Here is a 24,792-nt window from a genome sequence, read left to right as displayed (position 1 = left end):
CCGCTCCAGTTGGCCGTACGGTAGGAACGTCGGACTGCTTCAGGAAGGAAGCCCATTAGACCATAAGACAAAGGAGCAGAATCAGGCCAATCGGCCCATCGAGTCTACTCCACCATTTATCGTGGATGGTCGATTTTAGCCACTCAACCCATTCTCCTGCCTTTTCCCCGTAACCCTTAACGCCCTTACTAACCAAGAACCCGCGATGTCTTGGTCTCCACAGCCGTCTGATTCAATGAATTCCACAGATTCGCCACCCTCTAGCTTAAAAAAAGATCTTCTCTACTCTACTCTAAGTCTCGTCTCTACTCTAAGGGAGTAGAGGACGAGACTTTGGTTTACTGCGACGCCAACCCGATGATCTTTCTCAAGGTCCGATCGTGGGACATCACCCTTATCCCACGAATCCCAATCCACCCCATTGCTGGCACGAAACTGCCTCCCGACGCGTCCCAGAGCCTCCTTAACTTAATGAACCAAGCGTAAGGGTTTGGAATATGTCTTTTTATTCAGCAAATACTGCAGTGGTTTCACATGGGGTTGATAAACTGTGGCATAATGGTGAATTATTGTCCGACCCACCCTCACACCAACAGAATCCATTTTAATAGCACTGGTGAGGTAACCATATATTAATCATTATGTGCTGTTTAAGGCTAAGGATTTTAAAGTTTTGGCTCAGTTTATTCTTTGCATAAAACATCTTTAGACTTTTCTCAAAGCGCCCCTCCCAACAGATTGCGAGAACATTTCTTGGTCGCGTGTGTTGAATCACAATTCGGCGTGAAGTCGTCTTTCATGCATTTTCAATTTGCGGTCGTGTTGTGATTGTTCGCCGGTGTTCCTTAGGTTTCTCCGCACTGTGGAGGCACATTGTTAACTTGCATGCAGTTTCTTCTATTGCACAAAGGAAAGGATGGGTAGTCTGGACTTCCCCCACGGGATAACCCATTCTGCTTGAGGCCATGTAAGCTGTTCACACCCATGCATCGTTAGCTGTCGGGCCCATCCCTCCACCAGACGCTCATTCGCTGTCCTGTTCTTTCCTCAGCACCGAGTGCGAGGTCTTCTCGACCGTCTTGGTGGACACTATCGTCTCTTGGACAACCTCTTCCACCTCCTCCACCGTCTGGGTCACCGTCACAGATTTGGTGATTTCCTTAATTTGCTTGGTGGTCCCATCGCCCTCGTCCACGATCTTGTGGACAGTGGTCGTTCCAGTCTTCGTGTGGCGAATGGCCACGTCAAAGTCGTCGTCCTTGGTGGGACTCTTGTCCACCCCCGTTGGAGATGATCTGGGTCTCTTCATCCTTGTCATCCAAGTCTCCTCCCTTGTCCTCGGAGACCCCGTTGATGAAGGTGCCTTCGTCCTTCGATTTCGATTCCTCTTTCTTCTCCTTAACCTCTGCTTTTTCCTCTTCCTTCGGTGGTTTCTCTTCCTTGGGCGATATTTTCTCTTCTACCGCTTTCTCGATCTTCTCGCTAGCTGGCTTCTCTTCCGCCTTCACCTCCTCCTTTTTAGAGACTTCCTGCTTTCCACTGACGGCGTCGCCGACGCTCTCTTTGTCAGACTCTCCACTGGCCTCTCCTTCCTTATCTTCTTCTTCCACTTCCTCTTCCTGCTCATCCTTGCTTTTTTCCTTGATCTCATCCTTCGCGGGGACAGTCTTCGATTCCACCCGCCTTCACACTTTCAACCTTCTTCTCCACAACCTCGCTCTCTTCTTCTTCCTCGGCTTCATCCTCGCCCTCGCCGCTTTTCTCGCTTCCTTCACTTCGTCCTCGGCTTCAGCATCTTCCTTCTTTCCCCCCTCTTCCTCCTCCTTCGCTTCTTCTGGCTCCTCTTCGACCTTGCTTCGGCACTGCCTGAACGCCGGCCTTTACAGAGGCAACGACGGCCTCTTCCACAACCTCCTCGGCTTCTTCCTCCTCTTTGTCTGGGCTTTTTCCAGCCTCCAACTCTTTCACCGCCTCGGCCAAGTCAAGGTCCCCCATCTCCACAATTCTCGTCCTCCACCTTCGTCTCTTCGATGATCTCTTCCACGAATTTATGCTGGACTTTCAGTTTCGGCGCCTCTTTGGTCTTCTGCACTTAACAGGGGGTGTGGGGGTGGACGGGAACCTATACGGGATGGAAGGTCCAGTAACGTTGCCGGGGAAGGTATACCTCGACTCCCTCGCCCTCCAGGAGCTTCCTGCAAATAAGAGGTTGAATGTGGATTAGCATGGGAGTGGCAACGCACGGCAATCAGCAACTTTCCCCGCCGTCGTGACAACACAACCTATTTCAGACGAGCTGTCGGTGTGGAGTTTGCATGCACACTCAAAGGACTGTTTTGTTTCTTCAGCTCTAGCCATTGTCCATCCATCTGGGAATCACCCCCCCCCAGCCCACACCCCCCCCCCCCCCCACCCCACCTGTATCTGAAGAAGGGGCTCGACCCGAAACGTCGTTCATTCTCTCCAGAGATGCTGCCTGTCCCGCTGAGTTACTCCTGCATTTTGTGTCTATCTTCCATCTGTCACTTGCCTGTCCTTGCCCCGCCCCACCTCTCCCCCCAGCTTACTCCCCCACTACTATAATCAGTCCGAAGAAGGGCCCCGACTCGAAACATTGCCACTCCATGCCCTCCAGAGATGCTGCCTGACCCGCTGAGTTACTCCAGCACGGTGTGTGTGTGTGTGTGTGTGTGTTTTTTTTTTTGTTAGAATTTGAATGTAATGGCTTGTAAAGTAATATAAGAAAATAACTGCAGATGCTGGTACAAATCGATTTATTCACAAAATGCTGAGTAACTCAGCAGGTCAGGCAGCATCTCGGGAGAGAAGGAATGGGTGACGTTTCGGGTCGAGACCCTTCTCTCGACCCGAAACGTCACCCATTCCTTCTCTCCCGAGATGCTGCCTGACCTGCTGAGTTACTCCAGCATTTTGTGAATAAATCGGCTTGTAAAGTAATCCGGGGTAGTGGTGGAAAAGATCCGACAAAGAGAAATACATTCCCAAAAGAACATTTGTTGAGTTAACCCATCTATTCGGGGAGCGCTTTATTCGAACCTTTCCCTGTCCTTGCATTCGTTTTAACTCTTTCGTCGCCTTGGCGGATGAACTGCACATAAACTAGGTGGGTTTTTGTTTCCCCCCAGTCCATCCCTGGGTTTATTCTACCCCTCTCCCATAAGAACATCGCCGCGCCCAAATCCCCAAAGCAGTCCTTAAAAGGCCAATTTCGCCCCGCTCTGGTTAAGACGGAAATTTCAACGTAAACCAGATCGGGTTGGAAATGCGTTGGTTTATTTCCGAAGTAAAGAGGAGGAATTTGAATCGAAGGATGAGGAGATTTGTACGCGGGGGAGGGAGGGAAGTTTGATAATATTTTCTTCAATTGAGGAATGGCGAGGATTTTCTCTCCCCTCACCCCCACTTCTCCCCCCCCCCCCCCCCCCTCCTCTCTCTCTCTCTCTCAGCTCTCTCTCTCTCTCTCTTTCGCTAGGCGTGGTCGTGGCTAATCATATTTTGGCCCCTTTGTATCCTTGCTCGACCGAAACGTCTACCTTTTGTGTTGAAAGACTGCAACGCGAACAAGGGACACAACACTTTGAGGGGTGGGAGTTGGTCGCCGTTGTGACCTCGACTAGAGAAACGTTGGCGATGTTTGAAAGGTTGGGGTCTTGTGTCCCCCGTTAACTGGCGCGCCATTTCGCCCCTCCCAACCCCGCGCCCGTCTGCTGCGTCAGCGAACGCCCTTTGCTGATCTCCATACCTGTAGGCAGCGATCTCAATGTCCAGAGCCATCTTAACGTTCAACAGGTCCTGGTATTCCCTCAAGTGACGGGCCATTTCCCATTTTGTACCGCGGAGCTCGTTCTCCAGTTGCTGGACGGTTTCCTGGACGAGAAAGAGGCAAAACACGCACACACACACACACACACGGGGACACACACACACGCACACGCACGGACACACACACACACACAAAGTCAAATCTATTCTTCAGTAGGTTGAAAAGAAAGCAACCGCCCTCCCTCCTTTCTCCTCTCCCCTTCTCCCTCTCCACCCCACCCCTCCCCCTCCCCCCATCCCTCTCCCCCTCCCCTCACACAATGGCAGCGGGGAGGCAGGGAATTGCCAGAGGGGGAGGGGGGCACCGGGTAATGAAGGTGCGCTTGCAAAAATAAAAGTCCCGGCAACGTAACGGGGTGCCGAGTGATGGAAGGGGGAGGGGGGGGGGGAGGGAACATCCTAAACCACCTCTGGCAATCGCACTGCGGAGATAAACGTCTGCCCCTGGGATCGACTACATTTCAAACATCACTCGCCCGTACGCAAAGACGGACCAGTCAATTCAACCTAGAATTGATTCGAGAGGCGGTAGTGTGGTGGGGTGGGGGGGGGGGGGGTGTGGGGGAGGGTAGGGTGGGGGGTGGTTAGCATCTAAATTCTACCCAAGGACGAGCACATCCAAGGGCGGATGGGCAGTCGCTGTCTGGACAAAGGGGAGATATCCGCAGGTGGATGGGATGTTGGGTCCGCGGCAGGTTGTCCGATGTGTTCGCCCCGCTACCTGATAGTTGGACACGTCGGCGTTGTGGCGGTCCTCGATGTCGCTGAGCTGCCTCTGCAGGGAATCCTTGGTGCTTCTCGCCGTCTCCAGCTCGATGCTCTTGGACTGGAGTTGGCGCCGGTACTCGCCGATCTCGTTGCGGGCCACACGGATGGCGTCCTTGTTCATCTCGGACGCCTCGTTGAGCTTGACGTAGCGGCACTTGAACCACTCGTCGGCCTGCTGCATGTTCCGGGTCGAGTGGCCCTCCAGCTGCGAGCGGATATCCCTCAGGGCAGAGGTGATGTCGGTCTTGAGGAAGTCCTTCTTCTCCACCGTCACCTGCGAGGCCTGGATCTGGGCGAAGAGGTCGCCCACCTCCTCCTCGTGGTTGCCCCGCAGGAAGGCCACCTCGTCCTGCAGGGACTGCGCCTTCTTCTCCATCTCCACCCTCACCATCGACGAGTCGGCCGTGTCCTTCTTCAGCCCTCGGATGGTGGACTCCGTGTCTTCCCGCAGGCGAGCCTCCTCGTCGAAGCGGTCCCTGAGTCGCTGTAGGTCTTCGTCCAGGTGACCCGAGTCCAGCTGGATCTGGGCTTTCTCCTGGTTTACCTGCTCCACCAGCGACCTCATCTCGCGGATCTCCTGGTCGTACACGTCGCCGAGCTGCGAGTGAGACACTTGCTTCTGGCGGTGGGCTTGGATCTCGGCTTCCAGCTCCTTGTTCTGCTGCTCCAGGTAGTGCACCTTGTCGATGTAGCCGGCGAACCTGTCATTCAGCCCCTGCAGGAGCACCTTCTCATTGCTGCGGACGGCTTTGTAATCTCCGTTCAGGGCGCCGGCCTGGCTGTAGTCTAGGCTGTCGGAGGAGCTGTAAGCCCGGGGAGCTTGGACGCTGGCGATGCGCCGGTAGGTGGAAGACGAGGTGGAGACGGCCGGGGTCGGGCTAACCCGGGACCAGGACTGAGATCGGAAGCCGCTGGAGGGCGAGGCGCTGGCGCGGCTGCCCAGGTTCCTGGTCTCCATTCTCCGGTAGGAGGGCGCGTTGCCGATGGACTCCAGGATGTAGCTCATCTTGAGAAGCTGCTACCAGAGGAGCTGTTCACAATGAGGTCTCTGCGTGACCGCCCCAGCCTTTATATACCCCCGGCGATAATCGCTAAGCAGGCAAGAAAGGGCTACTCATTGATCTGCCGGGGATGTGAGAGGGGGGAGGGCTCCTTTTGTCGCTCTCCCTCCTCCCACCCGGACGCTCCACGTGTGTTGGGCGGCAGCCAAGAACAACCGCGGCTTTTCCGCCCGGCCCGGCGTTAAAATCTCAAATAATCCCCAATTAATAAGGGGTTTGAAATGAATTTAAAATGCATTCCCACTGTGCCGCACCGACCTCCCGCAGTATCAGACCGGGCTGTCGATATTTTATCCCGTTCAAGGTAAGCAACAGAAATGAAAATCCCATCTCATTAACGCCCTGCGACAGGTTTAAATCTTGCAAAGACCCCCTTAAATATAACCGGGAGTGGCGAACCGCGCCGCAATCAACTTCATATTATATTCTTTATAACATTTCATGGACCCACTTCTGTTCTCTGCGTCGCTTCTGATATTTAACCCCAAAAAAATCAGCTGATATTTAACCAAAATAAATACAGGTCCCGTCTCGGAATAACTGGCGTAAAAATGTTATGCGGTTAAGTTGAAAAGCCCGTGGGATGTTCAGATGGGACCCGTGTCCGCAGTTTGGGTGTCGGACAGTTAGATGAAGGTTGATTCGAACAGATTTGCCACTGGGCGCATTGGGAATTCGGGAATAGACACCAAAAATGGATTGGATCAGCGAAGGGCGGGGTCGGGGGGGGGGGGGGCAAGATTTTACAGAATTCCGTAATGGGTTTGTGGGGAAATATGTCCCAGGTAGGGATTGTCTTAAACTATCTCCCCTTCCCCTCACCCTCCGCCCCCAAATAACTTCAAACAATAATGACTTCAAGGGACAGTAATCGATCCTTCCCCGCATGATCCTGCCGGGAGTGGGATGGGCGAGGGGCGAAGACTGGGGGCGACCCTGTGCGTGTGAGTGTGTGTGTGTGTGTCTGCGCCGATGGAGGACGAGCGTCCGCTGACACACAGTGGGAGGTGGACAAAATGGCCTTGGTGCATCAGCAGCAAGGTGGGGCACTCTTCTAATCTCATGTGGCTTCAGTTTCTCCCTCCCCCCCCCCCCCTTCACCACCATCCTCTCATCCCCACTCCCTCCCCCCACCCCCCACCACCATTCTCTCATCCCCACTCCCCCCCATCCCTTCTAAGATCTGTGCCTTATTCTGCCAGGGTTAGTGCAGAAAGCGCTACTCTCTTTCATCAAATTCAAGCACTCAAATAAAGTACTGAAGGGGGCACACAGGCCGATTGCAAGTCCTCGCCGTCTTTCCCAGCAGACCTGTGATTTCTCGCCCCTCCCCGACCCCCCACCCCACCCCCTCCCTCTTCGCCCGTGCTTGCGAGACGGCGATAAATCGCCAAGGATTGTTATATTGCCTTTCGGTGTGCTGTCGCCTTCGAGTTGGTTCATTGCATATCGCAGGGTGTGGCGATGGGGGGAGAAATCAATATCTGTTGCAATGCAGGGGAGAAGAGAGCGATAAAACGTCTCACTGCAAACACACACACACACGCGCGCACATACACACACACGCACACACACGCAAACACGCACATACACACACACGCACACACACGCAAACACGCACATACACACACACGCACACACACACACACACACTGCAGACAAAATCCCTCGCCTTTAACCTGGGGCTCAGTGGGACGGCGAGGCAGAAAATATCCCCATAACTCGTCAACAAAGAGCCCAATGCGGCTCACCTGCACCCCCCCTCTCTCTCTCTGTCTCTCTCTCTCTGTCTCTCTGTCTCTCTCTCTCTCTCTCTCTCTCTCTCTCTCTCTCTCTCTCTCTCTCTCTCTCTCTGTTTCTCTGTGGCTCTATCTGTCTCTGTCTGTCTCTGTCTCTCTCTCTCTCTGTCTCTCTCTCTCTCTCTCTCTCTCTCTCTCTGTCTCTGTGTCTCTCTCTGTGTCTATCTCGCGCTCTCTCTCTCTCTGTGCCTCTCTGTGGCTCTATCTGTCTGTCTCCGTCTCTCTGTCTCTCTCTCTCTCTCTCTCTCTCTCTCTCTCTGTCTCGGTGTCTCTCTCTCTCTGTCCCTCTCGCTCTCTGTTTCTCTTTCTTTCTCTGTTTCTCTGTGGCTCTATCTGTTTCTGTCTGTCTCTGTATCTCTCTCTGTCTCTGCCTCTCTCTCTGTCTCTGTGTCTGTGTGTGTGTGAGTCTCTCTCTCTCTCTCTGTTTCTCTGTGGCTCTATCTGTTTCTGTCTGTCTCTGTATCTGTCTCTCTCTGTCTCTGTGTCTCTGTGTCTCTGTGTGTGTGACTCTCTCTCTCTCTCTCTCTCTCTGTTTCTCTGTGGTTCTATCTGTCTCTCTCTCTCTCTCTCTCTCTCTCTCTCTCTCTCTCTCTCTCTCTCTCTCTCTCTCTCTCTCTCTCTCTCTCTCCGCCCCCCCCCCCCCCCCCCCCCCCCACACACACACACACGGAGCAAGAGCGCAGGGTTGGGGAGATTGGTGCTTCCTGCGGGCAGTGCTATGGGAACTTGATTCCCGGGATATGGGCGCTCTAACGGGAGGGAGCAGCGACTTACGTTGACCTACGTTCACCGAGTTGACAAGTGTGAGGGCGGCCTTTTCGAGCGTGTAGGGGTCTGAGATGGACCGTGAGCGGTCGATGGGCAACAAATTGTCCCAGCGGCTGACAGGGTCAGCGGCCAAGGGGCAAGTCCCGGGAATGTAGGATTGGTTTTAGGAAGAATTCCATTGTGGAGAGGTGAACATGAACAGTTGTGATTTCTTGGCTCAGAGGGCCTGGGATGGGTGAGACTTCCGTCTTATTGTAAGTCAGGGACTCAGGAAGGGCCATGCGGGCGATTCCTGCTTTTATGTCTTCTCCGGGATAATAAGTGATGAACTCTAGTTCTTTGTATGGCATCTCACGCCGCTCACTGGTTAAGCAAGCGAGCCGACATATGACCGCCAGGCATTATGTGGAAGAAATACTCCTCAATGGGACAAAAGATATCGAGGAGCGCTTGAACTATAACAACAGCAGCGAAAAGCACGTTTTTCCTCTTTTTATAAACTTTTGCAGAAGCGCTTTTTTGCAAACCCCTCAATCAAATCCAGTTTGCAGTCGGAGATATAAAGACGCTCTAATCTCACTTTGGCAGCAGAAAATGCTCGCACTTTAAGCCCGGGTCGGATGCAGACGTTGCCTGGGTTGAGGTTGCAAGGGGGGTTTGTGGAAAAATGGCACATGCCAGCGGCAGGGAAGCGTGCCCTGTGTCCGCGCCAATGCCCCAGCAACGCCGACACCTCGTCTAGACCCACCCCCCCACCCCACCCCCCCCTCACAGTCACCTTCTCTCCACTCCCCCCTCAGCTTTATCCAGTTTCCCTTCCACGGTTGTACGGAAATACAACGCAGGACTGCAGGGGCGTCTGGTGCAAAGGTGTGCGGCGTAGGGCTGCAGGGAAGAATGGTGCAGGGTGATATGGTGCAGAGATGCGGGTAAAAATGATGCAGGGGCGCAGGAATATATGGTGCAGGTGTGTAGGAATGCATTGGTGCAGGGATATATGGTGCAGGGATATATGGTGCAGGGGTGTAGGAATGCATTGGTGCAGGGATATATGGTGCAGGGGCGCAGGGATATATGGTGCAGGGGTGTAGGAATGCATTGGTGCAGGGATATATGGTGCAGGGGCGCAGGGATATATGGTGCAGGAGTGCAGGAATGCATTGGTGCAGGGATATATGGTGCAGGGGCGCAGGTATATGGTGCAGGGGTGTAGGAATGCATTGGTGCAGGGATATATGGTGCAGGGGCGCAGGGATATATGGTGCAGGGGTGTAGGAATGCATTGGTGCAGGGATATATGGTGCAGGGGCGCAGGGATATATGGTGCAGGGGTGTAGGAATGCATTGGTGCAGGGATATATGATGCAGGGGCGCTGGGATATATGGTGCAGGGATGCAGGAATGTATGGATTTATGGTGCAAGGACATATGATGCAGGAGTGCAGGAATATATGATGCAGGAGTGCAGGAATGCATTGGTGCAGGGATATAGGATGCATGAATGCATGGATATATGATGCATGGGTGCAGGAATGCATTGGTGCGGGGATATAGGGTGCAGGAATGCAGGGATTTATGGGGCAAGGACATAGGATGCAGGAGTGCAGGGATATATGGTGCAGGAGTATAGGATGCAGGAGTGCATGGATATATGGTGCATGGGTATAGGATGCAGGGATTTATGGTGCAGGAGTATAGGATGTAGGAGTGCAGGGATACTACAGGGATGTATGGTGCAGGAAAGGTGGACACAAAATGCTGGAGTAACTCAGCGGGACAGGCAGCATCTCTTGAGAGAAGGAATGGGCGACGTTTTTGGTCGACACCCTTCGTCAGACTGTGAGTCTGAAGTCCAAAGCTCTGATGCACTATGGTGCAGGGAGTCGTGGTGCAAGATGCAGTGCTGCAGGGGTGCACAGTGCAGGGGTAAATAATGCAGGAGTGCAGGGGGGGGGGTAATGGTGCAGGGGCGCAGAGCTGTGTGCACGGCAGTACGGTGCAGTGATTCAGGGATGAATGGTGCATTGATGCACGGATGTGGTGATGAATGGTGCAGTGTGCTGCATGGGTGGATGCCACAGGGCTGCAGAGCTGCACGGTGCATGGATGCAGGGATACGGAGGGACCCTTCTGCCATGGAACATAATCTCTACTGTTCATCCTCTCTTCTCATACACCTGACTCCATCTATATTCACCCCTGCCATCGGGAAGAAGGTACAGGAGCCTGAAAACTGTTAGGTCCAGGTTCAGGAACAGCTTCTTCCCTACAGCCATTAGGCTATTAAACACTACAACCTCAAATACGCTCTGAACTACAATAGACTATTATTATTATTATTATTATTATTATTATTATTATTATTATTATTATTATTATTATTATTATTATTATTATTATTATTATTATTATTATTATTATTATTATTATTATTATTATTATTATTATTATTATTATTATTATACTACTATTGATTGTTTTTGTGTGTACTTATGTGTGCGTGAGTGTGTATATGTGTATACACACACACGTATATATATATATGTGTGTGTGTGTGTGTGTGTGTGTGTGTGTGTGTGTGTGTGTGTGTGCGTATATGTATATACACCGATGAACCAAAACATTATGACCTGATGAGCCAAAACATTATGACCACCTGCCTCATATGCTGCTGGTCCTCTGTGTGCAGCCCCATACGCAGCAGGGTGCGATGCACTGTGTATTGCGACACTTTCCTCCCGTGACCACCATTAACATTTTCTGTGATGTGCCACAGTAGACCTTCTGTCCAGACGGGATAGCCTTCGTTGCCCTTGCGCATCGATGAGCCTTGGGCGCCCAACTCCCTGTCGCCAGTTTGTGGTTTGTCCCTCCTCAGACCACTGTCGGTCGGTACTCACCACTGCTGACCGGGAGCACCCCACAAGCCTTGCCGTTTCAGAGATGCTCTGACCCAGTCGTCTGGCCATAACAATTTGGCCCTTGTCAAAGTCACTCAGGTATTTACTCCTGCCCATTTCTCTTGCATCCAACATATCAACTTCAAGAACTGACTGTTCACTTGCTGCCTAATATATCCCACCCCTTGACAGGTGCCATTGTAACAAGATAATCAATGTTATTCACTTCACCTGTCATTGGTCATAATGTTTTGGCTCATCTGTGTGTGTGTGTGTGTGTGTGTGTGTGTGTGTGTGTGTGTGTGTGTGTGTGTGTGTGTGTGTGTGTGTGTGTGTGTGTGTGTACTTGTGGGTATGTGTACACACACACTGAACCTTTTTCTCTCTCGTTTATCATATTGTTTACAGTGTACTGTGTTTACATATTCTGTTGAGCTGCAGCAAGTAAGAATTTCATTGTTCTATCTGGGACATATAGAACAATAAAACACTCTTGACTCTTGACCTTTTATCCCACTGTAACATAAAATGTAATAAAGAGGAACTGCAGATGCTGGTTTACACCAAAGATACACAGGAAACGCTAGAGTAACTCAGCGGGCCAGGCAGCATCTCTGATAAAATGGGTAGGTGATGCTTTGGGTCAGAACCCTTCTTTAGTTTAGTTTGGTTTAGTTTAGTCTATTGTCACATGCTTTGTGTTGCGTGCTGTCCAGTCAGTGGAACGACTATAAATGATTACAATCGAGCCGTCCACAGTGTAGAGATACAGGATAAAGGGAATAACATGCAGTGCAAGATAAAGTGCAGTAAAGTCCGATTAAAGATAGTCCGAGGGTCTCCAATGCGATGGTCCAGAGAGTCAGAGAATCGGCAGATCTGAGAGGAGATTATGAAGAGCACAGTTCAAGTAAGAAGTGCTGGAGTAGAGGTTTAGAAGAGTGGAACGGTTGTAATGAGTAATTGCAGATCCACTTCTGGGACTAGTGCGCAGAGAGTTGCCTGGTTTGGACACCATCTTCACCTTGAAGATAGACACAAAGTGCTGGAGTAACACAGCGGGACAAGCAGTATCTCTGGAGAGAAAGAACGAGTGACGTTTCGGGTCAAGGCCCATCTTCACCTTGTCTGGCCATTGTCAGTGTAGCTGGCCAAAAGCTAATGCTCTGGTATTTACTGGGCTGAACCATGTCAATCTCTATCTTTCATGACCGTTGTGTGATTTTTGATGTATGGATCCATTTCTCTTCTGGGGATATGGTGGACAAGGTATTGCCAGGATCTTCCACAAACAGGATAAAGGGAATAACATACCGTGATTGTTTGAGGGGTTAACATTATCCCAGGACATTTACTGGAATCCACCCTAGGATTCTTTGAATAGTTGCATGAAAAAATTCTAGTGTGGGAAAACATCGAACTAGTGTGAACGGGTGATCAGTGGTTCGTGTGGATTCGGTGGGCTGAAGGGCTTGTTTCCACGCTGTATCCCCAAATCAAGCTAAAATCTTACAGAAATGGGTTCCTTTTGGCTCAATTCATGCATGTCATGGTATCTGCACTAATTCCATTTGCCTGCATTAGGCCACTCCTTTCAAGCAGGCACTCCTATCCAAATACCTGTCCCAACACCAGTTGAACATTGCAATTGTTATTGCCTGCACCCTCTGCTGGGGCAGTTTGTTCCAGATATTCACCACCCTTCGCATGAAAATCCTAACCCCCACATCTCCTTTAAATTGCCCCCTCCCTTAAACCTGTGCCCCCCAGTTCCAGATTCCTCTCCCCTGGGAAAGAGAGTCGACCCTCCCTTCTATCTATTCCTCTCTTAATTTTATAAACCTCTTATTAGTTGAATGGTATTGAATTGAATAATTTATTGTCACATATGACAAGTCACAGTGAAATTCTTTGCTTACATACCCAAGGTATGCAAATAGTCGCCCATAAAGGGCGCTTGCAAAGTTGCAAAGTACCCACGTACCAGGTCCCTCTTTGTTCCCTCCCTCCCCATCCTCATGCTGGTCCCCCCATGCTGGGTCCTCCATTGTCCATTGTTCTTCCCCCTCCCTCACAGCGCCCCCCCCCCCACCCACGCCGGGTCCTCCATTGTCCATTGTTCTTCCCCCTCCCTCACAGCGCCCCCCCCCCCCCCCCCATGCTGGGTCCTCCATTGTCCATTGTTCTTCCCCCTCCATCACAGCGGTCACCCCCCCCCCCTCCACGCCGGGTCCTCCTTTGTTCCTTTCCTCGGCAGCAGTGTCCTCACTTCCGCGTGTCTGTCCTCGTCCGTCGGTCGGCGCCATCAGCGACCGCCGCCCCGACCTCTCCTGCATCGTCGCTGGGTCCTCCCTGGATGCTTCTGTGGTTGCGACCCTGGCCCCAGCCGTGGGCTTAGCCGACTTGCGAGGCTCCACCTCCGGCCCGCGAGGCTGTGAACCACGGGACCCCTCACTCGACCAGGTTCCAGCGAGAATGAACCAGGCCTATCCAATCTCTCCTTACAATTACAGCCCTCCATTACAGACAACATCCTGGTGAACCTCTTCTGCACCCTCTGTGGTCTACCACATACGTCCTGTAGTATAACAACAGTCTGCAAGATTACTGACATCATCAATGTGAATCTGAAGGTTAGACTCAGAGTCATGGAGTCATACAGTATGGAAACAGGTCCTTCAGCCCAACATACCCATGCTGACCAATATACATCTTCACCAGACCCATCGGCCAGCATTTGGTCCATATCCCTGAACCTTTCCTATCCATTTTGCTGTCCAAATGTCCTTTAAATGCTTTTATTGTTGGACTGTGGGTGACTGAATTTCGTCCAATATTGGATGACAAATAAAGCTATCTTGAATCTTGAATCTTGAATCTTGAATGCCAACTATCTCCTCTAGCAGTTCGTTCCATATACTCACTACCCTCCGTGTGAAAAGGTTGTCCCTCAGGTTCCTGTTAATGCTTTCCCCTCTCACCTTACACCTCTATCTTTGGTTTAGTTTTAGATTTAGAGATAGAGCAGAGACACAGGCCCTTCGGCCCACCTAGTCCGTGCCGACCAGCGATCCCCCATACACTAATACTATCCTGCATACTAGGGACAATTTACAATCTTCACAGAAGCCAATTAACCTACAAACTTGTATGTCTTTGGTGGGTGGGTGGGAGGAAACCAGAGCACAAAGGGAATATCCACACCATCTCGGGGAGAGCGTGCAAACTCTGTACAGTAGTCAGTATTGAACCTGGGTCTCTGGTGCTCGAAGGTAGGAACTCTAGCACTGCACCAGCCCTAAACAGGGTTCTTGATTCCCTTACTCCGTGTACAAGCGTGTTCACCCTATCTATTTACTTCATGATCTTATACACCTCTACAAGGTCGCCCCTCATCCTCCTGCGCCCCGAGGAATAAAGTCCGAAGCTTGATGGCGTCAGATGGAAAAACTCGGCAGACCACCAAACGAAGACTAAATAATTCATTATCTCCTTCATATAGTTCCTCTGAGCTAATAAAACTGGCCGATGAACCAATTGGTGACTCAGCATCTGGAAGGACAGGACCTTCCATTTATTTAGCACCCTTCATGACTCTTGATTGCCCCGAAGCACTTTGTTGCCAATTACCTCGAAAGCACAGTTACTAATGCAGGAAATGTGGCTGGCCATTTGCACACAGCGAGGTCCCCTAAGATATTGATTACTGATATTAATCTGTTGTCAGAGGATAGACAACAGAACACCAGGGAAAATCACCTCCCTCCCCTCCCCTCCACTTCCCTTCAGTGGGACCCTTCCTAAACGTCCACTGGAGAAGGGCAAGCAAGGCTTTGGTTGACCGTCTCGTCTGCAAGAGAGCAGGCTCAACAATGCAGCATTCTCTCAGTGTTGCTGTGGGCAGTCACGCAGGGTTGAGCGGTGGGGTGTCAGGCCGAAGAAGAGTCCCGACTGGAAACGTCGCCTATCCATGTTCTCCAGAGATGCTGCCTGCCCTGCTGAGTCACTCCAGCACTTTTCTGCACTTTCGTGCATGAACCAGCATCTGCGGTTCCGTGTTTCTACGTCAGAGCAGATCAATGGGGAGTTTCTGAAGGACTCCCCTGAAGTGAATCACAGTCAAACGCTGGAGGCTATTCAGTGCCTTAAGCTTGCTCGGCCTCCAGCTCTTTGTGTCTTGTTTTGTAAAGCTGCAGCTCCTTGTGTTTACATCTGGGGAATTTGTACCTTTGTACCTTCGACTCAGCGGCACAGTGACGCAGCTGAGACAGAGCTAACACAGTGCCAGAGACCCGGGTTCCATCCCAACCACGGGTGCTGCCCGCGTGGAGTTTGCACGTTCTCCCTGTGACTACGTGAATTTCCTCTGGGTTTCATCCCACATCCCAAAGACGTGCGGGTTTGTAGGTTAATTGCGCTCTGTAAATTGCGCTTGGCACGTAGGGAGTGGATGAGTGATGGTCGGCGTGGACTCGGTGGACAGAAGGGCGTTTCCATGCTCTACCGCTAAACTAAACCATGCTACAACACAGAGCGCTGGAGTAACTCAGAGGGCTGGGCAGCATCTGAAGAAGGGCCTCGACCCGAAACGTCACCTATTCCTTTTCTCCAGAGATGCTGTCCGACCCTCTGAGTTACTCCAGCTTTTTGTGTCCAGCATCTGTGGAGGGAATTGTCAGACGATGTTTCGGGTTAGGACCCTTCATCGTTCCCTCTGCAGATGCATCTGGTCACAGGAGCTCAGCTGAAACCTTGACAAACGCAGAAAGGTTTGCTCAATAATTAGGCTATGGTTGACTGGTTCGAACTCTCCACTGGGAACAATATTCTGCATCTATTACAGGGATGTTTTTGTCAATTAGCTAACATTACTGTGTGTACCCACATGGCCCTGTCAGGAGTGCTGCACTTTAAAGGCGAGTATAATTGGCTCCAATTCTTATTCCTTTCTCCCCAGGCAACTTGTGTAGATGTGATGGTTAAACTGAACTGTTGCTGAGAGAGAGTGTATGAAACAAACAAACTGATGCTATTTTCCAACTGTTACCAAAGGCTGGACGAGATAGAGCAGCTACGTAGGTCGGCACAAGGACATAGAAACCATAAGACCATAAGACACAGGAGCAGAATGTGGCCATTTGCCATATTGTGTCTACTCTGCCATTTGATCATGGCTCATCCCTTCCATTGACCCCATCTGCACTTCATACTGCCTCAGCAAGGCCACCAGCACAGTCAGGGACGAGTCTCACCCCGGACACTCCCTCTCCTCCTCTCTCCCATTAGGCAAGAGGCACAGAAGTGTGGAAATGCACACCTCCAGATCAGCTGTCAAAACTGCCCCAAGTTCTTGGTAAGTTGAGCTGCTTGGTTACACTGCAGTAAGATCGTGGTTGGCCAATCATGTTGATCATTGATGGCACGGTGGCGAAGCGGTTGAGTTGCTGCCTTACAGCGCTAGAGACCCTAGTTCGATCCTGGCTGTGGATGCTGCCTGCACTGAGTTCGTACGTTCTCCCCGTGACCACGTGGGATTTCCACGGGTGCTCCGGTTTCCCCCCACACTCCAAAGGCATACAGGTTCGCAGGCTAATTGGCTTCGGTAAAGAACGTAAATTGTCCCTCGCGTGTAGGATAGTGTTAGTGTACAGGGATCGCTGGTCGGCGCAGTCTCGATGGGCTGAAGGGCCTGTTTCCATTCTGCATCTCTAAACTAAACCAAACTAAACTAGAGTTTAGAGTTCAGAATGAATGGGTTTTCATTCATTTCAGTCAGAACCTTTATTGATCCATTCTTTACAAGGCCTGACCTTGAAGCAAACAGGGCTGTATTCACAAGCTATGATCAAATAAACTTAGATGGCAAGGAATTACTGGCTCACGCATCTTTTGGCACCGGCAACAGACTGCATTTGATGAATGACTTCATCTCTAAACCATTGATGAATGAAACTCAGCCACCTGGTGGAGAGGGTGGTCTCCATGAGAGTGCTACTGCCATAGGTTTCTTCACGTTGCAGAGGGATCTAAAGGTAAAGACACCGAATAAGCAGGGAACTAACAATAGGCTCTTGGAGAGGTTTGAGATCATTAAGGAGGTCTGACATGGATTTGCAAAGGCAAATGGCGTTGACTAGGTTAATTGATTTTTTGGATTATAATCACAGGCACGATTAGTGAAGGGAATGTAGTGGGTGGCATCTATGTGGATGCTTTTGGAAATGTCTCGCAGTAAAGAAACTGGAGTCTCGTGACTGCTGGCCCTGTGGTGCAAAATCATTGAATTGAGGTACAGAAACATAGAAGAAACATAGAAAAATAGGTACAGGAGTAGGCCAATCAGCCCTTCGAGCCAGCACCGCCATTCAATGTGATCATGGCTGATCATTTAATAACAGTACCCCGTACCAGCTTTTTCCCCATATCCCTCAATTCCTTTAGCCCCAATAGGTAAATCTAACTCTCTTTTGAAAACATCCAGTGAGTTGACCTCCACTGCCTTCTGTGGCAGAGAATTCCACAGATTCACAACTCTCTGGGTGAAGAAGTTTTTCCTCATCTCAGTCCTAAATGGCCTACTCCTTATTCTTAAAGTGAAATCCCTGGTTCTGGACTCCCCCAACATCAGGAACATTTATTTTTTCCTGCATCTAGCCTGTCCAATCCTTTAAGAATTGTATATGTTTCTATAAGATCCCCTCATCCTTCTAAATTCCAGTGGGTACAAGCCCAGCCGACCCATTATGTGGTTGTTTCTCAGACTGGGGGACATTCGACAATGGATCCAGGGGTCACAGCAGTGGTGCAGCTGGTAGAGCCACTGTCTTACAGTTATAGCGACCCGGGCTCAATCCTGACCTCGGTTGCTGTCTGTGTGGAGTTTGCAAGTTCTCCCTGTGATATTGTGAGTTTACTCCCACATCCGAAAGATAGAATCATCGTCATAGAGTTGTACAGCATGACCACAGGCCTTTAGGATCTGTTTTCCCATTCCGACTAAGATGCCCCATCTACGCTAGTCCAACCTCCCGTGTTTGGCACATATCCCTCTAAACCACCATGCACCTGTCCAAATGTCTTTTAAATGTTGTTATCGTACCTCTCTCAACTAAATTATGTGGCAGCTTGTTCAATGTACACACCACCACTGTGAAAACGTTGGCCCCTCAGGGTCCTATTAAATCTTTCCCCTCTCCTCTATTTCCTCTGTCCTATGCCCCCTGGTTGTTGATTCCCCGACTCTGGGTAAAATACTCTGCATTGCCAAGGTTGGTAGGTTATTGGTGGCTATAAATTGTGTCTCATGTGCAGGTGAGTGGTAGAGTCTGGGGTACATTGATGGTAATGTGGGGATAGTCAAACAGGATGCAGTACGACTGGTGTAAAGTGAATGGCTGATCATAACTATTTTCCCAGCTAAGAACGTCGAAGATTAGAGGGCATCATTTTAAGGTGAGAAGGGAATGTTTATAGAAGACGTGCATGGCAAGTTTTTTACACAGAGGGTGGTGGGTGTCTGGAATATACTTACTGCCAGGGCTGGGAGTGGAGAGAGATATGATTGCGGTATTTGGATTGCGGTATTTTAGTTCGGCACATGGATATACTGAGATTGGAGGGGGTATGGATCAGGTTTAGGTGGATGAGATTAGTTTATCTTGGCATCATGTTCAGCACAGACATTGCGGGACAAAGGGCCTCTATCTGTGTTGTGCTGTTCCATGTTGAGATAATGCCTAGAAATGTAGACCCATTTAGCATGATCTGATTTATAGGCTGTCCAAAAAAGCCTGTAAAGCACTGAAACTGCCGAGGCTGATCACCTGACTCATGAGTTGTGTTGGTGGATTGGAGGGCTGCCAATGTCGTACATCATTTCAAACTCAAACGCGTAATTACAGCAAAGTTTAACTCCAGTGGTGAAAAAAGTATTGGAATCCATTTTAAAGGGCAGCATAAACAAAGTAGAAAGCTGCACATTAACATTGCAGGCAGTCAGGGTGGATTTGTTAAGGGAGGATTGATTCCAACTAATATAATTGAAAATATTCACAAAATGCTGGAGTAACTCAGCAGGTCTGGCAGCATCTCGGGAGAGAAGGAATGGGTGACGTTTCGGGTCAAGACCCTTCTTCAGACCTTCTTTAGACCGGGTCTGAAGAAGGGTCTCGACCTGAAACGTCACCCATTCCTTCTCTCCCGAGATGCTGCCTGACCTGCTGAGTTACTCCAGCATTTTGTGAATAAATCGATTTGTACCAGCATCTGCAGTTATTTTCTTATAATATAATTGAAAGTTCTGCAGAAGCGAGAAAGAGGATCGATAAGGGGAGCCTGGATGATGGAATCTTCATAGATTTTAGAAAAAGTTCATGACCTGATATTTCAGGGAAGAGGGCGGCACGGCGGCGCAGCGGTAGAGTAGCTGCCTTACAGCGCTTGCAGCGTCAGAGACCCGGGTTCGATCCCGACTAGGGGTGCTGTTTGCACAGAGTCTGTACGTTCTCCCCGTGACCTGCATGGGGTTTCTCCGAGATCTTGGGTTTCCTCCCATGTTCCAAAGACGTACAGGTTTGTAGGTTAATTGACCTGGTGTCAGTGTAAATTATCCCTCGTGTGTGTTAATGTGCGGGGATCGTTGGTCGGTACGGACTCAGTGGGCCGAAGGGCCTGTTTCCGCGCTGTTTCTCTGAACAAAAACTAAACTAAACAACGGCTTTGGAGAGGGGGCAGAGCAGATTCACAAAAATGTTGTCAGGATTGGAGAATGTGGGAAGAACAGATGATCTAAAGATAGTTCCTGGAGGACGGATGAGGAGAGGGAGGATCTAACGATGGTCTAAAGATTCACAGGGCCTTTAATAGAATGAGAGTGGCCAAAAACAAAGAGGCATGGAATTATCTTGGTCTAAACGCTCTTCCTTCTATCCTGCATCTGTACACTGTGGACTGCTCGATTGTAATCATGTACGGTCTTTCCGCTGACTGGATAGCACACAAGATTAAAGCTTTTCACTGTACCTTGGTATTTGTAACGCTAACCTAACCAAAACCAAACTAAACTAAACTAAACTAACCTAAACCAAACTAAACTAAACTAAAGTAAACTCACATCACCCCTCCATGAAGTCCGTAACCTTCATAGTCCTGCAGCACAGAACATGGAATAGTATCTGCATCTGTAATAGCATAGCATCTGTAATATCTGTAATAGCATCTCGAATAGTAATAGCATCTGCAGTTCTTTCCTACACAGAGAATAGCGTAACACAGGAACAGACCCTACAGTCCACACTGTCTGTGTTGAACATGATGCCAATATAGACAATAGACAATAGGTGCAGGAGTAGGCCATTCAGCCCTTCGAGCCAGCACCGCCATTCAATGCGATCATGGCTGATCACTCTCACTCAGTACCCCGTTCCTGCCTTCTCCCCATACCCCCTCACTCCGCTATCCTTAAGAGCTCTATCCAGCTCTCTCTTGAAAGCATCCAACGAACTGGCCTCCACTGCCTTCTGAGGCAGAGAATTCCACACCTTCACCACTATCTAACTGAAAAAGTTCTTCCTCATCTCCGTTCTAAATGGCCTACCCCTTATTCTTAAACTGTGGCCCCTTGTTCTGGACTCCCCCAACATTGGGAACATGTTTCCTGCCTCTAATGTGTCCAATCCCCTAATTATCTTATATGTTTCAATAAGATCCCCCCTCATCCTTCTAAATTCCAGTGTATACAAGCCCAATCGCTCCAGCCTTTCAACATACGACAGTCCCGCCATTCCGGGAATTAACCTAGTGAATCTACGCTGCACGCCCTCCATAGCAAGAATATCCTTCCTCAAATTTGGAGACCAAAACTGCACACAGTACTCCAGGTGCGGTCTCACCAGGGCCCGGTACAACTGTAGAAGGACCTCTTTGCTCCTATACTCAACTCCTCTTGTTATGAAGGCCAACATTCCATTGGCTTTCTTCACTGCCTGCTGTACCTGCATGCTTCCTTTCATTGACTGATGCACTAGGACACCCAGATCTCGTTGAACTCCCCCTCCTCCTAACTTGACACCATTCAGATAATAATCTGCCTTTCTATTCTTACTTCCAAAGTGAATAACCTCACACTTATCTACATTAAACTGCATCTGCCATGTATCCGCCCATTCACACAACCTGTCCAAGTCACCCTGCAGCCTTATTGCATCTTCCTCACAATTCACACTACCCCCCAGCTTAGTATCATCTGCAAACTTGCTAATGGTACTTTTAATCCCTTCATCTAAGTCATAAATAATCTTCTGCTGCCAAGATGAACTAATCTCGGCACATTCCTCATCTCTATAACCCAGGGCGGCACGGTGGCGCAACAGTAGAGTTGCTGCCTTACAGCGAATGCAGCGCCGGAGACTCAGGTTTGACCCTGACTACGGGCGCCATCTGTACGGAGTTTGTACGTTCTCCCCATGACCTGCGTGGGTTTTCTCCAAGATCCTCGGTTTCCTCCCACACTCCAAAGACGTACAGGTTTGTAGGTCAATTGACTGGGTAAATGTAAAAATTGTCTCTAGTGTGTGTAGGATAGTGTTAATGTGCGGGGATCGCAGGGCGGCGCGGACTCGGTGGGCCGAAGGGCCTGTTTCTGCGCTGTATCTCTATAAAAAAAAAAAACACGAAACATGCCTGAATTTAGTTGTTACACCATTGCCCTTCACTTGCGTGAGTCACAAACTCTGCATTTCCCTGCCCTAATATATCCACACACCTTGCATTCCTCATTATAAAAGAGACTTAACTTACACTTGCACTCATTCAATCAGCTTCCCTCTACCTGACCTAGAGAGTCAGAGAGAGGTAAGGCATGGATACATTGCTTGGAAACATCCCACGGGATGGGGGAATCGAGAACCAGAGGACATAGGTGTAAAGTGAAGGGGGAAAGATTTAATAGGAATCTGAGGGGTAACATTTTCATGCAAAGGGTGGTGGGTGTAAGGGGCGAGAAGCTGGAAGAGATAGTTGAGGCAGAGTGGTGAATCTGTGGAATTCATCACCACAGAAGGCTGTGGAGGCCGTCAAGTGATATTTTTAAGGCAGAGATGGATAGATTCTTGATTAGTGCAGGTGTCAGGGGTTATGGGAAGAAGGCAGGAGTATGGGGTGAGGAGGGAGAGATAGATCAGTCATGATTGTATGGCAGAGTAGACTTGATGGGTCGAATCGCCTAATTCTGCTCCTATCACTTCTGACCTTATGACCTTATGATTTTATGACTATGACTCGCAATGTTTCAGAAGTAATTAGGTACATGGATAGTACAGGTTTAAAGGGATATGGGCCAAATGCAGGCAAGTGGGACCAGTGTACACTGGTTGGCCAGTGTGGGCTAGTTCGGCCGAAGGGCCAGTTTCCACGCTGTATGACTCTGTGACTATGACTCAATTGAGCTGACCATGAACCACCCGATTTTACATTAATCTCATTTTTTTAATCCACACTCTGCCCACATTCTCATCAACTCTCCGCAGATTCAACCCCGCACCTACACACTGCAGGCAATTTACAGTGGCAGCTTGACCTACCAACCCTCATCTTTTTTGGGGGTGTGGGAGGAAACTGGAGCACCCGGACAAAAACCATGCAGTCAATGGGAAATGCAAACTCCACACAGGGAGCACCCATGGCCAGGATTGAACCCGGGTCTCTGGTACTGTGAGGCAGCAGGTTACTTTTAGTTTTAGGGATACAGCGCGGAGACAGGCTCTCCGGCCCACCGAGTCCGGACCAACCAGCGATACCCGCACACTAACACTATCCTACGAAAATAACTGCAAATGCTGGTACAAATCGAAGGCATTTATTCACAAAATCTGGAGTAACTCAGCAGGTCAGGCAGCATCTCAGGAGGGAAGGAATGGGTGACGCTTCGGGTCGAGACCCTTCCTCAGACTAACATTATCCGACACACACTAGGGACAATTTACACATACATCAAGCCAATTGACCTACAAACCTGTACGTCTTTGGAATGTGGGAGGAAACCGAAGATCTCGGAGAAAACTCGCGCGGTCACGGGGAGAACGTACAAACTCCGTACAGACAGCACCCGTAGTCAGGATCGAACCCGGGTCTCTGACGCTGCAAGTGCTGCAAGGCAGCAACTCTACCGCTGCGCCACCGTGCCACCCTGCCCGCTATGCCACCCTCAAGTGGCTCATTGTCAAACCTTACTTGACAGCGTCATCTGAATTACACTTAAACTTACAAGATAATTAAGAACCAGCCACACTGCATCAGTTTACCATCAAATCCCACTCTTGCCGTTTTATGTTTCTCCACCTTTTTCCCCCGCTGCTCATTAGTATGTTTTATGCGTTGGGTAAAATTTACTACTGCTTTTAAATTACACCACAATGCAACGAATGACTGCAATGCAGGTGAAATAATCCTCGCTGATAAATACTGTCATAAATCTCGGCGCTTCTTGCATCAGGAAACACAACAACCAGATCTTGGAAATTCCCACCTCTTTTCACCGTGCTTCCATGATCCTCACCACACACCTGTTTTTGATCAGAGTTTGGTATTGTCCAGCAGAATGCTTAGAAACCACTTCTGATTATTGATGAATCACAAGTTATTCAATCACGGCTGATCTCTGCCTCCTAATCCCATTTTCCTGGCTTCTCCCCATAACCCTTGACACCCATTCTTATCAAGAATTTGTCTACCTCTGCCTTAAAAAAATATCTACTGACTTGGCCTCCACTGCCCTCTGTGACAATGAGTTCCACAGATTAGCTACCCTCTGACTAAAGAAGTTCCTCCTCACCTCCTTTCTAAAAGAGCGCCCTTTAACTCTGAGGCTATGACCTCTGGTCCTAGACTCTCCCACCAGTGGAAACATCCTTTCCACATCCACTCTATCTAGGCCTTTCATTTTTCTGTAAGTTTCAATGAGGTCCCCCCCTCAACCTTCTAAACTCCAGCGAGTGCAGGCCCAGTGCCGACAAACGCTCATCACATGCCAACCCACTCATTCCTGGGATCATTCTTGTAAACCTTCTCTGGGCCCTCGCCAGAGCCAGCACATCCTTCCTCAGATATGGGGCCCAAATTTGCTCATCGTGCTCCAAATGCATTGTTTCAGGTTGCCACCCTTTTTCAGACATCACTCTGAAGAAGGGTCCCAAACTGTAAACCTCACCTGTTCACTTCACCTGTCCACTTCTCTCCACAGATGCTGCCTGGCCTGCTGAGTTACCTCCCATATTTTTGTTTTTGCTCATCATAATAAATCCGATTAAAGTCCTTCTTCCTGTTCTTACCCCATGGCTTAGTTTTAATTTTAGTTTTAGTTTTAGCTTTAGTTTTAGTTTTAGTTTTAGTTTTAGTTTTAATTTTAGTTTTAATTTTAGTTTTAGTTTTAGTTTTAATTTTAGTTTTAGTTTTAGTTTTAGTTTTAGTTTTCGTTTTCGTTTTCGTTTTAGTTTTAGTTTTCGAGATACAGTGGGAAAATGGGCCCTTTGGCACACCGAGCCCCGGCTGACCATCGATCGCCCGTACACCAGTTCTATGATATCCCACTTTCGCATTCTACACACTGGGGGCAAGCTAGTTAATCTACAAAACCTGGACATCTTTGGAATGTAGGGG

General features: G+C 49.5%; 2 protein-coding genes and 1 pseudogene across 2 annotated transcripts in view; 1 reads left to right on the top strand and 2 right to left on the bottom strand.

Annotated features, from left to right (window-relative positions):
- Positions 1–509: 509 nt before the first annotated feature.
- On the bottom strand, positions 510–1,742 carry LOC144610278 (uncharacterized; annotated as a pseudogene).
- LOC144610307 (neurofilament medium polypeptide-like) lies at positions 1,674–5,937 on the bottom strand. The gene is given in 6 exon segments (XM_078428909.1): positions 1,674–1,998; positions 2,000–2,092; positions 2,095–2,175; positions 2,177–2,195; positions 3,764–3,888; positions 4,565–5,937. Coding segments are annotated over 6 exon segments (1,581 nt in total). The 5' UTR covers positions 5,618–5,937; the 3' UTR covers positions 1,674–1,788.
- Positions 5,585–24,792, top strand: part of LOC144610306 (triacylglycerol hydrolase DDHD2-like) — a 200,481-nt gene continuing 181,273 nt past the window's right edge. Inside the window, exon 1 of the mRNA XM_078428908.1 lies at positions 5,585–5,976. The gene's annotated coding sequence lies outside the window, so the exon portion shown is untranslated. The remainder of the gene's footprint in view (positions 5,977–24,792) is intronic.

This window comes from Rhinoraja longicauda, chromosome 36, assembly GCF_053455715.1.
Source record: "Rhinoraja longicauda isolate Sanriku21f chromosome 36, sRhiLon1.1, whole genome shotgun sequence".
Lineage (NCBI taxonomy): Eukaryota > Metazoa > Chordata > Chondrichthyes > Rajiformes > Arhynchobatidae > Rhinoraja > Rhinoraja longicauda.
The sequence above is the reverse complement of the archived record's forward strand: the minus strand, read 5'-3'. Positions and strand labels throughout refer to the sequence as shown.